This window comes from Sceloporus undulatus, chromosome 6, assembly GCF_019175285.1.
Source record: "Sceloporus undulatus isolate JIND9_A2432 ecotype Alabama chromosome 6, SceUnd_v1.1, whole genome shotgun sequence".
Classification (NCBI taxonomy): domain Eukaryota; kingdom Metazoa; phylum Chordata; class Lepidosauria; order Squamata; family Phrynosomatidae; genus Sceloporus; species Sceloporus undulatus.
Window position 1 is genome coordinate 145,727,049 of NC_056527.1, and position 22,781 is coordinate 145,749,829.

Consider the following 22,781-nt stretch of genomic DNA (forward strand, 5'->3'; position numbering starts at 1 on the left):
CGAAGAGGGGAAGGTATGCCAACGCTGAGTTGCCTCAGGGAGGGGGCGTGGCGAGCAAGGAGGCGATGTGGCGGCGGATTGGTCCAAAATGGGGGGCGGAGTCTAGTTAAAAAGAGGGTGGTGCTGAGGGAGGGGGTATTTCGGGAGGGCGCGTCCAATAAGAGCGGAAGGGAGGAAATAGGCGTGGCTTCCCGTGGGGTATAAAAAGGCCGCCCCTGAGGCGAAGCTTTCATTTTGGAGAAGGAGGAGCTGGCGGAGGGTAGAGGAAGGATGCTACGCAGGCAGAGCGTGCGTCTTTTCTTGTCGGCAACACGAGGAGAAGGACCGCATCCAGCGGCGCTGCATTCTCCGACCCTGACGGAGCTTCGGAGGCCGCTTCGTACTAGCGCCCCGCGGCGTTACGACCCTTTCCGAGGTGGGAAGCGCAGGGCCCGGGCACATAGACAGGGAACCCGGTTTGGGAGCGCTTCTCATGGCCCTGTTCCTGCTCTCGCCTTCTGGGCCTCGGAGTTGGTTGTGGGAGGCTGTGCCCAGCTCCGCTCCGCGCCTTAACCAACTCGGAGGCCCAGAAGGCGAGAGCAGGGGGCGGGGCTTTGAAAGGCGCTCCCGAAGCGGGTTCTCTCTCAGTGTGAATGCAGCCAGGCGAACGGAAAACCCAACGCGATTTAGAAGCCCTCCGTTGCGATCTGTGAACGCATAACCCCCCTTCCCTTCCCTTCCCTTTCCGTAGAAGAGTACAAAGATACATGGAAGGAAACCTAAGGGAAAGACTCGAGGAGCTGGGGATGTTTAGCTGGAGGAAAGAAGGTTCAGGGGTGATGTGATAATAGCCCTGTTTAAATACTTGAAGGGATGCCATATTGGGGAGGGAGCAAGCTTGTTTTCTGCTGCTCCAGAGAATAGGACCCAGTGGAGCAATGGATGCAGGCTCCAGGAAAAGAGATTCCAGATCAACATTAGGAGGAACCTCCTGAGAGTAAGGGCTGTTTGACAGTGGAACACACTCCCTCAATGAAGATTTTGGTGGAGTCTCCCTCCTTGGAGATCTTTAAACAAAGGCTGGATGGCCATCAGTCAATGGGGATGCTTTGACTGAGAGTTCCTGCATGGAGAAGAAGGGGCTTGGACTGGATCAGGGCCCTTCTTGGGGTCTCTTCCAACTCTGATTCTATACTGCATATATCTCACTATAAGTCGACTTTGTGTATAAGAGGAGGGCAGGATTTTGATATGGGAAGCCAAGGGTAAAACTTAGGGACGTACAACAAAGAATCTAAATGATGAAGCAAAGGGAAACAATGCTAAAGCACCTACAAAATTCTGGCAGGCATAACTGTTTGTGCTCAGCCTGAAGCCTGGATGGGAGAGAGAGCACAGGGCAGGCATTGCCTCCAGGACGCATGGCACTTTTGCCAAGCACCAGGGATGTTCCCTTTTCTGAGCCGAAATACAATGTTCACATTGACCTGTGGATAAGACCCCAGGTTTTTGGGGTCAGTTTTTTGACTAAAGTTTCTAGACTTCTACATGGGTATGTAAGTAAGTAACTGCAGTGTATTATATGCATTAAGTATGTAAGGTGACACAAAACACAATTCCTGTAAGCTTTAGAGATCATAAGTTTTTTCTCCAGGAAAAGCTGCTTTTAAAGAACCTGCAAGGAAGTAGCAGTAAGTGTGGTTTATATGTTGTTTTAAGCTAACGTAGAGAAAGTGATTGCAGACTGAAATTAATTCCACTTCTTGGAAGATGAACTGAAGCATCTGAACCGGGCTCTACAGGCCAATGGTTACTCCAGCTCAGACATCAGAAGGGCTGCCAGGCCCAGGAAAACCCAGAGGAGTGAAGACAGGCAGCCACCCAAAGGGAAGGTATTTCTACCATACATCAAAGGAGTCACAGACAGAATAGGCAAAGTGGTGAGGAAGCACAACCTGCAAATGGTTTACAAACTGATGAAGAAAATCCAGCAAATGCTTTGCTCAGCCAAAGACTAGAGAGACCCTCTCATAGTCGCAGGAAGCGCTGCGGAAAGTCTCCATAGGAACCACCAAACGCAGTGTGCAAACAAGAATCAAGGAACACGAGAGACACTGCAGCAGGGATGTAGCCGGGGGGGGGGGGGGATCTGGGGGTCCAGACCCCCCCTTCCATTAGAAAAATGAATGGTGTGTGCTGCTGTGCTGCCGCACTCAAGCCCCATTATAATGGTGGCACTTAGTCTGGACCCCCCCCTTCCTAAAATCCTAGCTACGTCCCTGACTGCAGACTGGGCCAGCCAGAAAAATCAGCAGTAGCAGAACATGCCACAAACCATCCTGGGCATAAAATACTGTTTGAAAACACCGAAGTTCTGGACCATGCCAACCACTACCATGTCAGGATGCACAGGGAAGCCATTGAAATCCACAAACATCTGGATAAACTTCAACCAGAAAGAAGAAACCCTTAAACTGAACAAAATATGGCTACCAGTCCTGAGGAATAGCAAAATTAGGACTCAGCAAATGCAAATGGGAAACCATTCAGAGTCAGGGGCTTTCCCAGCAGATCATGATCACCAATTAGCAGACATTAATCCTCGTTTGCATTAGCCTCTCAAGCTGAGGCCTGCTATTAGCACAGAACAATACACATGCAAATCGCTCCTGCATTCCCAGGCTCACACAGTATATACAGTGGTACCTCGGGATACGAAATACCCAGGTTACGAATTTTTCAGGATACGAATAAATCCCATAGGGATTGTTTCGGGTTACGAAAGTTTTTTCGGGTTACGAAAAACTCCGGCGCTGTTTTAAATGGAGCCGCGGCTTTTTTCCCCATTAGCGCCTATGGGTTTTCGGCTTACGAAGGCTTTTCGGGTTACGAACGGTGCCGCGGAACGAATTATTTTCGTAACCCGAGGCACCACTGTATAGACCCAATTTTTCCAGGCAAGCATTCTCTGAAGATACCAGCCACAGATGCTGGCAAAACATCAGGAAGAAACTTTTCTGGAACATGGCCACATAGCCCGAAAAACCCACAAAATCCATGAAATTAAATGCATTGGGCCTTATTCCAGTGATGATGAGCTCACTGGGTAAAAAGCATTTCAAAGTCCATATTCTGTTAATAATTCGAAAGTTTGCACGCTCTTCTATCTCTCTCATCCCCAATCAACATGTTGAGTCAATATCTGGGGTTCAGTATCAGAACATTGAAATGAAGAAACATTTAATGTTTTAAAATCTTCCATGGTGTCCCTATGCCACTAGCAAAGGCTGAGGCAAGACCTGGGAAGCCAAGGCCTCCTTCCTACATGGAAGTCAATCCCACTGCAAAGCCACTGTTAGACTTTAAACCTCTCTCTCTCACTCTTTCCCAGCTTGGCTTCATAAAGCCACTGCCAAGATTTCCAGGGCTGGGCATTTCCATTCTTACAGTATTAAAAATGTCTGCTATCTTATTAATAGAGTTTAAAGCTGAGTAAATTGTAGGAAATGATCAACCATTTGCATGCTCTTGCGTTCAAAGGTCTATGTTGCTGACACTAGGAAGGTTTGCCCTTGGAAGGCTGTAGGATGGAACAGCGCATGAAATCCAAAGTGCAGAATTGAAGATGCAATAGCCCAGATTTGGGCAACAACTCCAATGCTTGATGAGTTTTTGGTGGTGGCTGGAACTGTGGCAATAGTACACACTGTTGGGTTCCTTACCAAATAATGTGACTATGCAAAATATTATACCTTCGAAAGTCAGAAGTCATTATCTCAGATAGATAATAGGTTACAAGATCATTAAAATGGGTTTATTGCCAAGAACTATATCAAACCACAGCCCAATATGGTTAAAGGTAAAAGAGAAGAATAATGAATACATATGGATACTAGATGAAAAACTATTACAGAATGAGAAAGTTGTTCAAAAAGTGAGACAAACAGCAAGAAAATCTAAAAAAGGAAATTGTTGTTACAGTTTTACAAGTAAAGCTGAGATGTGTGGATATTTTATACAAAAACTTTGAAATACAGAATAAGAAGAGAGAATACAAAAATATATGATGAAATGGGAGATAGTATGATAAAATGGGCTCAGAATATAGGTAAAATAAATCTGGATCAATGAGAAAAACATAGAAAGAAAGAATAAATATACTCCATGGATATGGATTATCAAGATTTATAAGGGAAACAATTATAAAATGTTTCTAAGGTGGCATTTGGCTCCATACAGAATGGCTAAAATGTATAAAGGTTCAAGAAGTGACTGAAATGTGCACAAAATCCAAGAACATACTCCCACATGTGGATGTGTCGGAAAGATAGAATGTATTGGATATCGATCATAAAACAATAGTGGAGGAACTAGAAATCATAGTTGGAAGAGACCACAGGAGCTATCCAGTCCTGACATGCAGGAACTTGCAATTGAAGCATCCCCAGCAGATGGCCATCCAGCCTCTGCTTAAAAACCTCCAAGGAAGTGGACGCCACTATAATCTCTGAGGAAGGAGTGTGTTCCACTGTCAAACAACTCTGATCATCAGGAGGTTCCTCTGCAGATCTAGGTGGAATCTCTTTTCCTGTAGTTTGAATCCACTGCTCCTTGTCCTAGTCTCTGGAGACATGGAAATTAAACTTGTTCCCTCTTCAAAATGACAGCCCAACAGATATTTAAACATGACTGTCATGATCCCCCCGATCATTCCCAGCTCCCGAAGCTGCTCCTCATGGGGCATGGCTTCCAGACCTCTCACCATCTTGACCACCCTCCATCTTGTCCACATTCTTCTTGAATTGAGATGCCCAGAACTGTACACAGTGTTCCAGGTGAGGCCTGATCCAAGCAGAATACAGTGGTATTGTCACTTCCCTTGATCTAGACACTGTACTTCTGTTGATACAATGCAGCAGCTTCCGTGGCTGCTGCATTACACTGCTGACTCATGTTCAGCTTGTGGTCTACTAAGGTGCGGTACAGGCTGCCCCAAAGGGATGGCCTGCTGGAGGCCTATTTCCCTCCAGAGGCTTCCCTCTGGTGTAAAATGAACCTGGTATTTCCAAGTTCTTTTTATGGTGCAGGAGTGATGTTGCATGTGCGCCACTGGCGTACTCGTGACATAAGTGACACGTGGTGCCATGCAGACATAAGCGTTGTGCAGAGCCAAGCAGATGTTGCGTGGCACTTACGTCACAATGGCGGTGCCCATGTACACGGGAAGCCACCATTAGTGCTCCAGTCCATACTAGGGTTAGGGAACGTGCAGTTGGTGTGTGGTTCCTAACCCTAGTATCGCTGCCACCATGCCACAAAATGCCCAAGTTTCCAAAGTTCCTTTCACATGAACTGTTGTTTAGCCAGGTGTCTCCCATCCTGTATCTGCGTATTTCATTTTTTCCTGCCAGGTGTAGGACCTTACATTTCTCCCTGCTGAAATTCACCTTGTTAGCTTCAGCCCAGCCCTGGAGTGGCTTCCCTAGATATCTTTTCTACCTGTTTCTAAATTGTCCTTAAGAAGTTAATTCAGTCTGTTTTTAGAAATTTTTGTGTATTTTGACTTGTTGTGCATCACCTTGAGGTCCCTAGAAGGTGGCAGGTGATAGATCAAGGCTTTCAATGACTAAGTGACTGAGCACAGTTAGGTAACCCTCTGTCACGCTTCTCAGATCTGCCAAAGGAATTGGACAAGTTCCGCAAGAAGGCGAAGGAGGCGTTTCCTGGCAGCGACTGGAGCCCTTTGCCTGTTTGGAGAGAGCTGCCTCCCGAACAGGCGGATGTGGTCATTGTTGGCGGAGGGGTGATCGGGTGGTCAGTGGCCTACTGGCTGAAGAGGAACGAACCAAGGAGTGGGGCCATCCGCGTGGTAGTGGTCGAAAGGGACCTCAGTGTGAGTGACCCGCCGCGCTTGGAAATGGTGGGCTCTCGATTTCTGTCATTAATTGCCTTGTAATAATTTTTTATTAATAATATAACATACATAAAATGAAGAAGGAAAAAAATCTTATACAATACATTCTAAATCACACTAATTATCTATTCTTAATTCTGTTAACTAAATCTTATTCATATTAAACCTTTTATTGTTAATTAAACCAATAGTTTTCAAAAGAATATTGATACCATCATTCTTATTTCTATCCTTTTTCAAAATATAATATTCATAATTCCACTAAATTAACTTATCACTATAACAAAGTGCAGCCCATCCTCAGAGCTTAGTATCTTCATGTTATTCTACTCTCCAAAATTGTAACTCTTCTTGTGGAGTTACCTTCCTCTTTTACTAAGACCTTTTCTACAAAGATCTTCTATAGTGCATCAAAATCATTCCTTTTCATTATTCCTTCTCTGATTTTGATTCCCCATGTTAATTTATCATTAATTGCCATTTGCCGTACTTCTTTTTACCAATCTTGTATTTGCAGATCTTCCTGAATTTTCCATTTTTTATTTTTATTTTTATTTATTTATTATTATTGTTGTTGTTTTGCTATAATTTTGCTGCGGTTAGTAAATTTCTAATTAAATCCTTCATAGCCTGGGTGCAATTAATCTTATCATATATGGATAACAATTCTATCCTTGGACATATTTCTAACTCAATTTCTGTTATCTCTTTAAATACTATTTGCCAAAATTTCTTTACAGCTCTACAACCACTTATGAATATAGGTACCAGTTTCTTCACAACTCCTCCAACACATCCTTGAATAAGTCTATCGAAGTAGTATTTACCTCCAAACTAATTTATAACAGTTCTCCTTATCTGTATAGATCAGTTTTTAAAATGACGATGACTCCAAGTTTTTTCTCTTCCAGTGGGCCTATCCGCCTGATCTTTTATAGTGGATCTTATAGAATTTTTTAACACCTGATTCAACAGTACAGAAACAGATGACGATTTGGCTTCGTTAATTATTGTATTGTATCTTAGCATGTTTTAATTGATTATATTATGTAGTATGGGCTGTGTAATTGTATCGTTTGATTTTATCGGTTGTAATCCCGCCTTGATCCGCAGGGAGAGGCGGGAAATATAAATAAAATGTATTATTATTATTATTATTATTATTATTATTATTTTCCCATTCTTGGATATTTATGGTTTGTGCTTAAGCATCCTCCCATGTTTTCCTAAGCTATTCCTCTTTCTCTTTATAACAATGCATGTATTTCGTTTGTAGTACCCTTCAAAATTTAATTTTCCTCCATACTATCTCTTTGATTAATTAGTCATTAATTAATTTTAATGGTTGAATGTTAATTGCTAACTGTTGAATTTTAATGCTTTATTTATTTTCTTCCTGTAAATAATGCATTGCATTTTGGGCTGTTGGCCCAGGAGAAGGGATCACTGGCTGGGATTGCCTGCTCAGCCCCAAGAGAATAAAGTCTTCTGGGACCTTAAAGTCTCACAAATCATATGTTAGTAAAGAAAAGCAATTAAGCCTTTAAGTCACCACAAGAGTCTTGTTTTTATTTTGGTAGTTTAGCACCCCCATCTCTCTGGAAATGCCTTAAGCCTTGAAGCTTGTGGGTTGACTTAGGGCCAGTTATTGTGGCCTACCTGAGCTCTCATCCTGTCCTACCTGACAGGACTGGGACAGAAAACCATGTATATTGCCTTGCATGAAGGGATAGGCAAAAATATAATCCCTTGTCAAGGCCACCTTTCAGTGTAGGCTATCGAAGTGGTAAAGAATGTATCAGTTAGCATGGTTATTAAGGCATCACAGCAAGATGTGGGGATTCTTTACTTTGGCTACCAGTGGAGTTTTCCCACAGTTCTTTTTCCTTCTTTCCTGCCTTTACTCTGTATTAATGTATTACATTACCCAGAGTATTTAATTGTACCGTAAGTGACACATCCTTTTCTCTCTTTTTCATTATAGTACCCCAAAGCATCCACAGTTCTCTCTGTCGGGGGGATACGGCAGCAGTACTCAATGCCAGAAAATATCCAGATGAGCCTGTTCTCAGCAAACTTCTTGCGCCTAATCGACGTATGTCATACTGGCTCAGTTTTTGTGAGATTGCTGGAGTTGAAGAACTTCACTTATGTGTTTGCTATTTGCCTGCTTCAGTTGTTTCTGACAGCCCCCCATCAGATTCCATGGAACAAGCAAATGGGCCATCGCCTCACCTCAGAGGAGGAAGCATGGCATTGTGTGCTTATAGATCCTTAGTCAGGAATACAGTGATGGCCAGATGCCCAGATAAGTGGTTAATCTGTAACTCCTAAACTACAGAAGCTCCCACGAATGATCAGGTATATTTGATGCTGCAGCTCTGCCCTGTGGGAGTTTTGTCATTTCCTTCCTTAGAGGTTTTTAAACAGAGGCTGGGTGGCCATCTTTCAATTGAGATGCTTTGATTGAGATTTCCTGCAGGGCAGAATGGGGTTGGACTGGATCAGGGCCCTTGGGGTCTATGCTGAACTGCTTCTGTTTTAGTTGACTCAGTTGTTCTGGGAGTCAAATGAATGGAATAGCTCTGTTGAGATGCCTCCTCCCAAGAACAGGTTCAGCTCTCTATATGTTAGTTATAGTCTGATCTCTTTTAAACTGTTGTTGTTATTTTCTATCCCACCTTTCTCCCGATAAAGAGACTCAAGATGGCTAACAAAATGTAAAAACAGTACAAGTTAAAAACAATACAAACCCTTAAAATTTAGATACAAAGTTGAAAAAAACAATTATTTTTTAAAAAACCATTTGAAAAAATTCAAAAACATTACAGATTAAAAATTTTAATTTATTATAAACTCTGTACAAACCTTGAACAACATTTAAAATCCAACCATAGTCAGTTTATTATTATTAATTATTAGTTTTATTTATACCCCACAGGGTGTGATCAAGGCGGCTTACAACAAAATCTCAAAATACAAAGCAAACAATGCACAGAGGAAACCGTACACAATACCATACAATGCCAACAATGTAAAATTACAGTACATAATATAATGCAGAAAAAACAATATAATACAATGCAAAAAACAATCCCCTGACAGTAAAACCTGCACCCCCCCTCTCAAATTCCCTCCCTCCAAAAAGGCCGCAACGGCGGCGCCAGGCAATTGTCCTTGGCGCTCCTCCCCGATGGTATAGGGGTAAAGGAGAGTCCCTTGGGCAACAGCCCAGATGGAAGCGGGCAGGCGGGCGGCGTCCTCTCCGGGGAGGCCGGCGAGCCGGCTTATGAGGGGCCGTTCTCACCTGGCCCCTCCCCTTTCAAAAACGCCACCACGGCGGCAACAAAGAGTCCTCACCGGGCCGCTGCCAGGTGGAAAAAGGCAGCGGCGTCCTCCGGGGCAGCAGGGAGTCCCTTGGGCCGCAGCCCAGATGGAAGCGGACGGGCGGGTGGCGTCCTCTCCGGGGGGGCCGGCGAGCCGGCTTATGAGGGGCCGCTCTCACCTGGCCCATCCCCTTTCAAAAACGCCGCCGCGGCGGCAACAAAGTTTGAGAAACCTGGTGCATAATGTTGTTTTTATCTGCTGCTGAAAGGAAAGCCGGAACGGGGGCAACCTTCCTCTCTGGGGAGGAAGTCCCAGAGTCTGGGAGCAGCCACCAAGAAGCCCTCTCTCTTGTTTGGCAGAGACAGAGAGAAGGCCTCTCCTGATGGTCTCAGTGCTTTTAGGGCTCCTAAAGGGAGATACGTGGCCCTTAAATAACCTAGATCCAAGCCTTACAGGGCTTCATGGGTCAAAACAGCACTTTGAATTGTGTCCAGAAATGGGCCACCAGCCAGTGGAGCTGTTGTGACAAGGAAGTTGTAGCCAGCTTCGGTTAACAACCTCGTTGCAGCTCTTTGTGCCAGCTGAAGTTTCTGAGCAGTTTTCAGAGGCAGCCCCACATCGCAGTAATCCAAATGGGATGTATCTTAGGCATGTAAGATCTGGCTTTAAGAGTGTTGTAGGATTTACAAAAGGCTGGAGAGATAGCAACTTAATCCTATATGAGTTTATGGCCAAATTTACATGCTTTCATGCTGTTGGGAATGTTACAATACAGGCTTTTCAAAAGCTGTTCTTCCTTGAAATGGATCTTTCTTCTTTCATAACTACAAAACAGTGGAGCCTTGCCTTATGCGGGGGATCCATTTTGCCCTCCCCCGGCGTAAGGCAAATCGTGCATAAGCTGAGGCCCCATTCAATATGGGGCTTGTGCTTGAGGTGGTGTGGTGCGCGTGCACCAATAATTTAATGGTGATGCAGCTTCTCCGTAAACAGGAAGCGGCGTATGGAGCGGGTGCACTGTAATTCTTACATTTGCCTATTCTCTTGCATAAACCATCCAGGCTTTGTTAGCTCCCCTGTAATGCCCATTCTGTTCATTTAATTTATAACTCACCTCCCAAAATGTGATCCATAGCACAATTGTCAAAGCTGTAGTCCAAAGTAGCTTTGTTGGTGTATTGCTTCTTGGTAGAGAATATTCCACTGAATACTGTGTTGCTTACTTCTGAGTAAATATTCTTAGATTGTTCACACTGTGACATAGGAAGCAGGTCAGGTCTTACCTTTAGAAGCTACTGTTCTGTCCTAGGTCTTCACCTATAGTAGCCTCTGGAAAGGGGTTGTATCAATGCTGAATACATTACTTAAGTTCCCACTTCATTTCTGCCTGAAGGTAGTGGACCTTGGAAAGGAAATGCACTATCCTTTTTTTACAGGAATACCTTCATGTTGTCGGCCAGCCACCTGTAGATATTCAGTTTAATCCTTCTGGCTATCTTTTCCTGGCTTCAGATGAAAAAGCTGCAGTGCTTGAGGAGAATGTGCAAGTTCAAAGGTATGACACTGGAACAACTGGATAAGTGAAGGAGGCTGAGGGGAGAAGAGGCACTGGATTGGATGTCTGAGTGCAGGAGGTCAAGAGCAATGTCATGTTCTTCTTATTATGTCTGGTCTTTAATCCACTATGGCTCCTGATAGAGAGCGCTGCCTGGTTTGCAAGATCCAAATTCTCTGTTCCTTTCCGTTGTGATAGTCTGTATGGTTCTCTGTTTTTAAGCTATAGAAACTGTAGTCTAAAGAAGATGGAATGATGGTCTTCAACTTGTTTCCTACCACTGCTTTTCTTAGCTACAGGCTAACTGTCGCCGCTATTACTTTTGTCCCTAGGGGTTGGTGGAGGTTGTGAGCATCCATTTCCATTTGCAAAATCAGGCTTGTCCTCTTAAGAGACGCTAATGTTTCCATGACTCCCCACTCCCCATTATTGTCACAACAACCCTGTTAATGTGGGGAGAAGCATCATATATGCATGAGGTGACTGGAGAACAGGCAGGATATAAATCTAGAGGATAAATGAAAATTGGAGGTTGAAATCTGTTTCCCTTCTTTGCCGATTTATGTTGGTTTTTGTCATGTAAAATGTCTAAATCACCTTCTGTTTAAAAAGTAGCGGATGGATCCCCTCTCTAGGTTGACTCCACAGTTCCAACCCTAAGGCTCCTGTCACTGACCTTGCCCTTTTCCCTCAACATCCTTTCCTGGATTGGGTCCTTAGGCCTCAAAGGGATCCAGTCGATGTCTTGTTCGGGGGGTTCATTCTGATAAGTGTGATGAGGCTCTCCATCAAAACGTAACAGAAACAGCCAGACACAGTTGTAAAAAAGAAAAAAGAAGTAGAAGTTCATGGATACATAGCTTAGATCGGATATTAGCCCTTGCACTATTTAAGCATTTACAGCTTCCCAAAACCCTATTCAATTCCTTCCCTGACAGAGTGTCCTAGCTCCATTACAACTTTTCCCCATTCTCTCTGCATTCTTTTCCCTATCTGTAGGCCATCTGTGCCCTATCTGACTGCCATCATTTCCCTATCTGCTGTCTGTCAGAGACAGGTGTCAATGTTGGACCCTTTCTCACAGGACCTCCTGCAAAGCAGAAATTGTGACCCAACTTGAGTCCCTTTTTGGGAGAAAGGCAGGCTAGAAATGAATAAATGAATGAATCCCTGAGCCTGCCCGCCTCTTCCCTTCACAAGTATCCTTTCTGTGACTTTGAAAATAACATGCCCCCCTCCCCTGTTTTCCTTAATGGGAGCCACTGTTTAGCTGATGGTTGCATTGATTAACCACTGCAAGTCTTTTCTCTTAGTGATAGTTTCCCAAGGTTCCAGAAATTCACATTTTCATAAGACTTCTTTAATGTTTTCTTTCAGGAAGGAAGGAGCAAAGGTGTCCCTGCTTTCACCAGCACAACTAAAAAAGAAATATCCATGGATGAATACAGATGGTGTGGCATTGGCATCCTGTGGTACTGGACTCTTAAATTCCTGTCTGCCCTAACACTAGCCTTGGCACTGTTAAATCGAGTAAAGGGTCAGAGGGCAAAAGATAATGTTGTGTGATTTTCCTATGAAAGTGAGTGGGAATAGCCATGAAAGCCTGATTATTATTCCTGGTAGTTGCCAAGTTGACACTGTACTCTTCCTTGGGGACACATTATCACCTTCCTGTTTGTTACCCCCATTTTACTATCATATAGCTAAACTTGCATGGTCAAATTGTTTCTCAGTACTATCACATTGTATTTTGCCACAAAGGGACAACTTCAGGATATTCTGGACAGGTAAGAGTAAACTTGATTCAGGTTGCTCCCAAGAGTGTGTAAAGTGACATACGTACCTGTTTTAGCGGAATGAGAAACATGAAGCCTTGATGATGTTGAACAGTGATTCTCATCACTTCTAGCCAGCACTGGACTACAGATCCAATATTAGGAACAACAGTCCAGTAATATCTGTAGAATCACATGTTCCCCATTCCTGTTTTATGTGAAACTTTATATAAAACTCTTCCGTGCCATTATTCTCTGAAAATGCCAGCCACAGATGCTGGTGAAACAGGAAAAAAACTTCTTGTACATGGCTACATAGCCTGAAAAACCCACAAAATATTATAAACTTTATATACCTTGTCTGTCTCGAGCATCTCTGTTAGGAAAGACAAGTAAAAATGCTACTCTAATTCTGTTTGATCCTCTGAGCATATATCTAGAGTACTTTGGAATTTGCAGGTGATTTAAGTGCTTAGCCATTGTGAGTCTATACCAGAATTTCTTTCAGGTGTCTTATGCTGTCTTTCCCTTTAGGCTTAGAAAATGAGGGCTGGTTTGACCCTTGGAGCCTCTTGAATGCCTTCCGAAGCAAAGCAATATCTATGGGTGTCTATCAGAGCTGTGGTGAAGTGACATGTGAGTTCTTCCTTTCTTGATATTGCTATCATGCACCTTCATTCCCACTAAAATCTAACTACAGCTATTTCTATATGTTTTCTGACCCCTTCAGCTTTCACTTCAGATGCCAAAGCAATGGTGACAGATGATGGAGAGTATATTAATTACTCCCGTATCATGAATGTTAATGTAAGTCATACTTGGGCTATTTTAATATACACAGGCAAAATGGCACAGCTTCACACTATGCTGGGAGCACACTGTTTACATGATGCACGCCCTGAACGCAGCCTGAAGCTGTTCTGAGGCTGTGTCATTTGCAAAGAAGCGGGTCGAGAAGGAGTGGGTAAAATTCATTCCTTCTGGTGGCTCGGTTCAGGACCACGGCAGCTGCCCGGATTAGGACCGGGCACATGTGGTTTCTGCAGCTCCAAGGCAAAGAGCAACAGCACAATCTCCCGCTGCTCTGTTTGGCTGTCTGTTTTGGGCTTGAGTGGAAGTTTTTAATATGTAACTCACTATTGCCTCTAAGTTCTGGTTGTGTCAAAACATAGGTGTGAGATGCATTTTGCATTGGTTGCAGACACTTTAAGGGCCAGTTTTGTACAAGGATAGGCTTGACTCTGGTCTCAAGGCAAGCTTCATTCCTGCTTACCTGTCTGCTTTCTTGACTCTAGGAAGAGGTAAGGCTGCCTCGGTCACAGGGAGCTACATGGATACTGTTATTGTCATTGACTGTTTGTGGTCTACTTCCCATAGGCCTGATCACCCTTCCTCACTGTCAGCCAACATTGAGTTCAGTTTTAGGCTGCCATATGTGTACACTGAACATAGACTGATGTCACAGCAGCGTTCCTTGTGTCTGTTCAACTAGTCTCTTGGGGAGTACTTTTCAAGTGAAGTTGTGATTTGAAAAGGAGGTTTATAGTAAACAAGATAGGCCTGGCTTGAAAGTAGCAATACCACTTTTTTCGGTGAGAAGGAAAAATAAGAAATACATTGGAATGTCATCTACCACTTTCATGGAGCAGCAAATGCTTGAATTTCTGGTGGAAATTCATGAATCTTAGATTATCTCCCTTGCTTGCTTGCTTGCTTGCTTTCTTCTTGCCCGGAAGGCATCATCACTCTTAGATGTCTTCTGTGTACCAAGTGAAAAAGTTATGAGTTCTTTCCTCCTGTATCACCATCTAGGTCCAGATGCCCAACAGTACTGAGTATGCCACAATACAGTGTTCCCTAGTGGTGAATGCAGCAGGAGCCTGGTCAAGCAGAGTGGCAGAGATGGCTGGTATTGGGACTGGGCCTCCAGACTCAGTATCTGGGGTCAAGCTTCCAGTGGAACCCAAGAAAAGGTGTGGTTAAAGACAACATTTATAATATTTTGAAGACCACATTTAATGTGCCTCTTTGGTCTCAGCAGTGGTATATATTTGGATGCTTAGATTTGGGAGATAGTGGTGGGTGGACAAGAATACATGCGATTGTCTTATGGGTTAAGGGCTAGAGTATCCATTTCTTCCATTCTGTTCTGCATTGCTACACATGACAAGATCTTTATTCTCCTAAGTCAGGATAGAGTTTGCTCCAGATGTTGCTGAGCTGCAATATCTATCAATATCTATCAAGGGCTCTTTAACATCCTGCCCCCTCCTCCAGCCCTGGACCAACTCAGCTTGGGCGTTGGTCTATAAAGCCTCGGGCAATACTAAGAAGAACATTATCTTGTTGCTAATTATTAGTCTCCCCTTTTTTCAGGTTGTTAGATTGTAATTCTTTTATTGTAATTTCATTGACGGTAAAGTTGTAACTTGTACTGTATTTCCTTTATTATTTCATTGTTTATTGGCATCTGCTTGTTATTTTTTCCAATGAGGGGTTGGAAATGGGGATTTTTTTTTATAATTATTGATTTGAATGTAATAATCAGTGTTAGGCTTTTGTCATTATTGAATTGCTACAATATTACTGTTGTTGTTATGTTTTTTGCTATGTAGTGCTATGTTATATTGCTTTATTATCTTATGTGTATTGTTATTGTTTATTGCTATTGCTTTGTATTTCCCTACTGTTGTAAGCCGTCTGGATTCCTAGTGATTGAGTGGGGTATAAATAAATTCTATTATTATTATTATTATTATTATTATTATTATTATCAGATCAAGCCTACATCAGCTTTTTGTAATGTAAAGGATTCAAGGTGACTTGCTGTTACACAGAATACAGCTAAAGTGAGGCATAACATGAAGTTAAACATCAAATAAGCTATTATATTAAAATATTAGTTTACAACAATTTAAAAAGCAGTTATAATAATGGTAAGCAAAAAACAGCACATCCCTTTAAAATATTTTTGCAACAGCCAGAAGTCACAAAAGCCATGTTCTTTTGGGACTGGATTCTGTTCTTCTTGTCATGGACCCTAAACTTAGAAGTTGCCATCAAAATTGTTATTTTGGTCTCTGAAAAGGCAGAAGTTCTTTTATTGTGTTCAGGCTCTGTTCTCATGCTTCCTTCTTAGCTCTTGCTTCCTTGTGAACATGTGAACCTAAGGCCTGATACAGACAGCCAAAATAAAACTGCTTCGAGTCACTTTGAAGGTATGGTGTTTCAATGATACTTGTGTCCTAAGAGTCCAGAAGCCGCACCAAAGCCAGGCTCCAGTCCTAAGGACTGGAGTGCAGCTTTGGTGCAGCTTCCAGACTCTTCGAACGCATGCATCATTGAAACACCATACCTCCAAAGTGACTCGAAACAGCTTTATTTTGGCTGTCTGTATAGAGCCTAAGAGATTGTTTTGAAACCCTTGCTGACTTATGGAAATGGATGCTGTCTTGTAGAATTAGTTCAGGTTTTTTTTTTTTCCTGATAGTTACCAATGGCTATGTAATACATAAAATATCTCTTTTTGCTTTAGCTGCAAAAAAGATTTACCTTGCGTCACACACCAAGAGAAAGGCAGGATGTGAAATCCGTAAATAAACAAAGAATTACACCTACCTAGAATCCCATTGAGGGAGGAAGACAGGATATGAATCTTTGAAATGCAATAAATAAATAAAATAAGGTTGGAAATTGCATTTTGTCAATTAACCTAGTTCTTGGCTATTTTGTTTAATGCTGGATCAAATATCTCTTTGTCCTTGCCCCATTAGGTATGTTTATGTGTGGCACTGTCCGGATGGGCCTGGCTTGGCATGCCCCATTCTGATAGACACGACAGGAGCTTACTGCCGGAGGGAAGGTCTGGGTGGCAACTACCTTGGAGGCATAAGCCCCACAGAAGTGAGTTTCCTGTGGTTTCATGAGGAGCTGATCTAAAGGAAAACACTGCAGCCGCCCGAACAGGGAGCACTACAGATATTCCAATAGCTGGCATGTAGGGAAGTGATCTCACAACAAAGCTACAGGACTTACCTGGCTTGTTGGCTGTTATCCTTTGTTATTCATTTGTAAAGCACCTACTATTTTCGAAAGCCCTTTATCACTCACCCATCAAAGGATTCAGGGTGACATATATGTGTGTGCTGGTGTAGGTTAGACTTTATCTGAATAAACCAAGGCCACCCAGTAAGCTTATGACTGTGAAAGGATTCAAATTAAGGTTTTCTTCATCCAGACCCAGCACTGAAATCACTACACCACACACTGTCTCATTCTTGATGGCATCTTTAGCAATTGCAAAGCACCAGAGTTTCAGGCTGCATGGGACTTAGGCATTATCTGTGAGTTGCACTCCATCCTTTTGGGAGGACCTACCTTGCAACTGAACCAAAGAGAAGTTCAGGGTACAAGCAAGGTTTTCAGCTGTTGCATTCTTCATGTGAACAGCTTGTACTTTCTAGTGCTTCATATACACTTTTCTGTTTAGGTTACAATGTCTGCTTTCTCTTCTCAGGAGGAAGAACCAGATATCCAGGACCTGGCTGTAGATCATGAGTTTTTTCAGGAGAAGGTCTGGCCTAAGTTGGCCCACCGGGTGCCCTGCTTTGAATCCTTGAAGGTAAAGTAATGATAAGCTATCTGATGGAAGGAGGTTGAAGAATTTCCTTGTTCTGAAACTTCCTTTTAAAGCACAGTGCCAGCCTAACACTTCCCAGGCATGATAAAATAACCAGGAGCAGCTTTCAGCTCTGCTGTGACACATACAATGCTGTGACTCTGCTGTGGGCATATAGATACGATTCTTTTGAGAGGTCTAGGAAAAAGAACATGTTAGAAGAATCATTTTAATATGCCTTCATTCCCTGTAGCACTGCAGAGAGTTGAGCACAGTTATAGCTTGTTCTTTTCCTTAGCAGTTTAACCTCAAAGCATTAATAGAATCTCCCTATGGACATGTACAGGCCCACCTTCCTGGCCAACTCTGTGTGCTGTCCTCTGGGCCATTGAAGTTGCCCAGACTTTCTTTAAAGGCTGCTCTGTTTTATTTTCCCCTCTAGTGTCAGGGTATGAATGGCAGAAGCTTTAAAAGCCTTCCTTTTCAAAAGTGTTCTCAGCTAGGAGGTGGCTAGATTTAAGCAGAATACTATGATACAAAGGGTTAGGTTGGTCTGTGTCACTGCTATATTTAGGAAAACAGTTGTCTCTTTTCTTTAAAATGTTTTTAATGATTTTACAAATATGTTCAGTTCATTTTTATTGTGGTCATAGACCAGCAGTTTAAAAGTATGGTTGCAAGAAAAGAATAGGGAAAGTATAGAAGATGTGAAAATAAGCTAAGCATATGCATTGCTACAAGATGACTGTATTTCTGAGAATGCATTTTTTGAAGTTAACTTGTATAAAATACACAATGTGTTGCTTGTGCCTTTTAAGTTCATCAACAATATCCTGTCAATTGTTGATCTGTGGAGGTGTTCTTTTTACTTATATCCCACTCCCCTTTTGTCCTAGTTTGGGACCCAAGGTAGCTTACAATGCAAGATAAAAAACAATACAGTTAAAATAAGGCACAACAGAAATTTGGACATCCAGGAGTCCAATATTAAAATCAGTCCACTGGCTGCCAATTAGTTTCCAGGCAAGGCACCAAGTGCTGGTTGTTACCTTTAAAGCCTCATGTGATTTAGATCCAGCTTACCCAAAGGATTACCTTCTCCCTTGCAGTCCACTCTGTAGACTCTGGTCCTATGCAGTATATTTCCTGAAATCAACCTGCTGGAAGAGATTTGACAACTGAATATGCTGTCTGAATTTAAGACGGCATTAAAGACCAGTCTCTTCCGTATGATTTTATCCAGATGATTTTAAAATGTAAATTTTAAATTATGAATTTTAAATGTGGATAATTTTAATATGCATGTGCCTTGTCTGTTCTTTTAATTGATATGTGTTGTTAACTGTTAAGAATTTGTTGATTTGTTGTTGTTCCTCGTCTTGATCCATGGCGAGGCAGGTAAGGAAATAATAATAATAATATAAAGAATATAATATGTAGATATTGGCTGTGACGGGTAATTGACAGGAGCTTGGTTTTACTTCTTGACAGGTGAAGAGTTCTTGGGCCGGTTACTATGATTACAATACTTTTGACCAAAACGCTGTGATCGGCCTGCATCCGCTGGTGGAAAACCTCTACTTTGCCACCGGCTTCAGTGGGCATGGCTTGCAGCAGTCTCCAGCTGTTGGCCAAGCCATAGCTGAGCTCATCCTGGATGGCAAATACAAGACGATCAACTTGGAGGCATTTTCCTTCAACAGACTCATCAAGGGGGAGAAAGCTCTAGAGAGGAATATTATCTAAAAGCATCACAGAACTGGGAATCCATTTTGGTGGTAAGTCCCACTTTTTTTTTTCTTTTCCATCTCCATTACCTCCATCAGATTCGGATCCATCAGCCCCTGCACCACTGTATTGCGACCACTTTGTTTCCCCACACAGTTTCCTGTCCTGTTTCTGAGGCTGTGGATTTCAAAGTTCCCCTTCATTTGAATGGACTTGTGCACAAGACAAAACCCTGGTTTAAAGAAGCCCATGGTGCATTTTTGGGCCCAGGCAAGAGTTGAATATGTGCCAAGTGGCTGTGACTAAGATTCTGAAAAAGGCTATTGGAGAATAACATTCATTTGGCAAGTGGAGGGCCTTTGGTCCTCCAGATGGGTGGACTAGAGCTCCCATAATCGCTTGGGAGTTTGCACTGCAATTCTTATAGTCCTTTACCATTAGCCGTGCTGGATGTGGCTTCTAGGAGTTCAAGTCCAGAACACATGGAGAGCCAATGGATAGCAAAATGCCACTTCCCTGTGGCCTGGAAAGGGGTGTCATTGGGGCTTCATGCCCGACAGCAGCAGGGAATCTCTGTATTGCTGGCGATTGCTGGTGCGGCTGTTTAAAGGTCGCACCAGCAATACGCATGGAGCTCCAAAACAAAGCTCCTTCTGGCACCGCTGAAAGGGCGGCACAAGCGCCCTACAGTGGTGCCAGGATGCCAGGTCTGCGTCGCGCTGTTCAGTTGCCGCGCAGCCATGACGTAATGGCAGCGCCCATGTAGACAGGCGCCGCCATTACAATGCCGCATTTACATGCTAGGATTGCGGGGTGTCTGTAAAAGGCGTATCCAGGCTGGCACTTTGCGCCCGTCTGGATACCACCATTTTTATTTATTTATATTCCACTTTTTTGCAATGGAATCAAAGCGAATTACAACAATATAAAATTACAGCATCATACAATTGAAAAATAAAATTAAAACCCCCCAAAACCCAACCTTCCCCGCCAATAAAAAAGTTAATCAACCCATAAAAAAGATTAAACAGCAAAAATTTTAAAACATTCCGATGCGAATACACTAAAATTGTGGGCAGATTGGCACATGAAATGAGTGTTCTTCTGGAGGAGAGGATGTCTCTCAGGTTGCGATGTTGATGTCGATCCTGAAGGAGGAGGCAGTCCCATGGATCTAGCCTAGTCTGGAAAGGCCTGCTGGAAGAGATCCATCTTAATAGCCTTTGTAAAGGCAAGGGGGTGATATGGGATTGTAGCAGTGATCATTTTTTGTAGTGATCAGAACATTGTTTTATCAATGTTAATGCTAAAGGCGGAAAACATCAATACAATTGAAATTTTGATTCATCAGCTCCTATGGCAGTATAAATCAGACACCAGAATGATTCAATACAGTTTTATGAACATGTATCAGTTTGAATATAAATACGGCACATCACGTATTGTTATCATGGGCCCTCAGTATCTGCAGGTTCAGTATCTGTGGATTTGAGCAACCACAGATTGTGTCAGGCTCCCAGTTGCAGCCCCTCTTGCAACACAAAAGGCAGTACTATGAAAAAGGAAGAGCTTTTATTGAAGAAGAAGACACATGCAACAGAAGTGACTTTTTTGTCAGGAATGAGGGAAAGCATAAACACATTGTTTTTATAACCTCATAAAGTAACCCCACCCCGTTGACCAATAAAGCAAATTCATTGGACATCTCATTTGCGCAAAGGGATGTCCTCCCGTCGACAATTCTGGCAAGCTCTTCAAAACAATTACAGTATGTTCTCAGGCACCTTATCCTTTCTAATGCACCTGTGGCCTTGAGTCACAGATCTTAGAGTCACAACAGGTTTAATGAATATTCAAACTTAACAGCATATATGTTTAACTTTAATATAAAACTCCATCATCCCCAACATAAAAATAACCTCATATAACAATATAAGAAACCAAACATCATAACCCCACGTAGCTATGTTCCCCCTCCCATCACAGAGGCCAGTCTTTGAAGACCAAGCCTCCCCCACATTCCAGTCTTAACAAACAAGAGCATTCTTTAACAGCCACTCTGCCTCTTCCTAGCCCTTTGTAATAGCCCATATTAAATCTAACATTTAAACCAACTATAAACTTAATCTACATTAACCCAAATAAAACCCTAAACCTAAAACTCTTATGGCATGAATCCCTAAATGAATAAATGCATGAATGAAAGGGATTCATGACAAATTGAAAGGAAGAAACATTTACCTATCCATTTTACCTGCAACTCACTGCAGCCAGGTCAGGAAGCAGTCCCAGGGCAACTGAGGAGGCTGTGGTGGCAAAGCCTGGGTGCCAGGCAAGCATTCCTCCTCCTCCAGCTGCAGTCATTCTGCTCATTTTGTTTAGAAAGCAGAAGCAGTGGCCAGTGCACTCCCATCGAGAAACAGGGACAAGATGTACCTGATGCTCGAGACTTGCTGCTGCCCTCCCAGTCGCCACTTCCACTTTTCCAAGGGCAGCCAAAGCAAGAAGAAGGTGTGCTTGGTGCCCAGGCCTTGCTTCCACACCTGCCCTGGCACCATGTCTGTACCTGTTAAGTCCATCACAGGTAATGTTGCATTTCAAATACTGGCTTGAGTTTCCATGGTCTCTGGTATCCCTGGGGGGGGGGGTCTGAAACCAAACCCTATGGATACTGTAGGTACTTTTATATAATCTAATAGCAGTGGGAACATGTCAGAATGTTTATTTTTTAATATGGATTTATTAGGTTTTAATAGCGAAGTATATTTAACAATGACTTAACCGTTAACAATTGTGAAATAAAATTATTTAAAAATACTTAAACAGGAAGGAGAAAAAAGAGGGGAAAGAGGAAAAACCCATGGCAGAAGACAAAACAAAACCCAAAACTATATAGTATTCGATAATCACCCCATCCCATCACATTGTGAAAGTTATATTGTGTATAAACATAAAACTAAAAGGCTTCCAACTCATGTATCAGTTTAACATACTTATTACTCTTCTAAATACACTGTACCACATTCTGTGTAGTTCTGGGCCCCATAATTCACAAAAGACATTGAGAAACTGGAGCCATGTGTCCAAAGGAGGGCGACCAAAATGGTGAAGGGTCTGGAAACCATGAAGCCCTATGAGGAAGGACTTAGGTTGCTGGTGATGTTTAGCCTGGAGAAGAGAAGGTTAAGAGGTGATATGAGAGCCCTGTTTAAATATTTGAAGGGATGTCATATTGAGGAGGGAGCAAGCTTGTTTTCTACTGCTCCAGAGAACAGGACCCAGAACAATGGATGCAAGCTCCAGGAAAAGAGATTCCACCTCAATATCAGGAAGAACTTCTTGACAGTAAGAGCTGTTTGACATTGGAACACATTCCTTCCTCTGAGATTTTGGTGGAGTCTCCTTCCTTGGAGGTCTTTAAGCAGAGGCTGGATGGCCATCTGTCAATGGGGATGCTTTGATTAAGAGTTCCTGCATGGCACTAGAAGGGGCTTGGACTGAATCAGGGCCCTTCTTGGGGTCTCTTCCAACGCTATGATTCTATTCTAGCAAAAAACTATAGAAACATAAAAATAATAATTACATATTAAATCATATTACTAAATCCTAGTATACTGTAGCTATATATTATAACTACATGTCAGAATGCTTAAATGATAAATAATACATATAAATGTTGACACTAATTACAAGTGTTTCAGACTACTTTTTCTCCTGAATTACGTAAAGTTAAGATTAGGTTCAGTTTCTGTCATAAGTTACTGTAAACGACTTTGATGAATGCGTACATCGGAGAAAGGGTGAGAATCGTCCAGCATTGCAGATATTGGACTGCAGCTCCCAGCATTCCACATCCTTAGCTATGTGGGCTAAGGTTGGTGGCAG

The 22,781-nt window shown here is 42.6% G+C and overlaps 1 protein-coding gene across 5 annotated transcripts in view; it reads left to right on the forward strand.

Moving 5' to 3' along the window:
* Positions 1–214: 214 nt before the first annotated feature.
* Positions 215–22,781, forward strand: part of FOXRED1 (FAD dependent oxidoreductase domain containing 1) — a 31,335-nt gene continuing 8,768 nt past the window's right edge. For 3 of the 5 annotated variants that reach the window (XR_006104791.1, XR_006104793.1, XM_042476916.1), the window contains exons 1-11: positions 215–415; positions 5,652–5,899; positions 7,878–7,988; positions 10,657–10,775; positions 12,153–12,247; positions 13,085–13,186; positions 13,281–13,357; positions 14,363–14,523; positions 16,324–16,453; positions 17,067–17,171; positions 18,660–18,946. Coding sequence is in view for 2 of the 5 variants with exons in the window: in XM_042476916.1 (XP_042332850.1) it covers positions 271–415; positions 5,652–5,899; positions 7,878–7,988; positions 10,657–10,775; positions 12,153–12,247; positions 13,085–13,186; positions 13,281–13,357; positions 14,363–14,523; positions 16,324–16,453; positions 17,067–17,171; positions 18,660–18,914 (1,548 nt within the window). In the remaining 3 variants the exon portion in view is untranslated. Of the gene's footprint in view, positions 416–5,651; positions 5,900–7,877; positions 7,989–10,656; positions 10,776–12,152; positions 12,248–13,084; positions 13,187–13,280; positions 13,358–14,362; positions 14,524–16,323; positions 16,454–17,066; positions 17,172–18,659; positions 18,947–21,278; positions 21,481–22,781 lie in introns of all 5 variants that reach the window. The other 2 variants (XR_006104792.1, XM_042476918.1) reach the window with 2 other exon arrangements.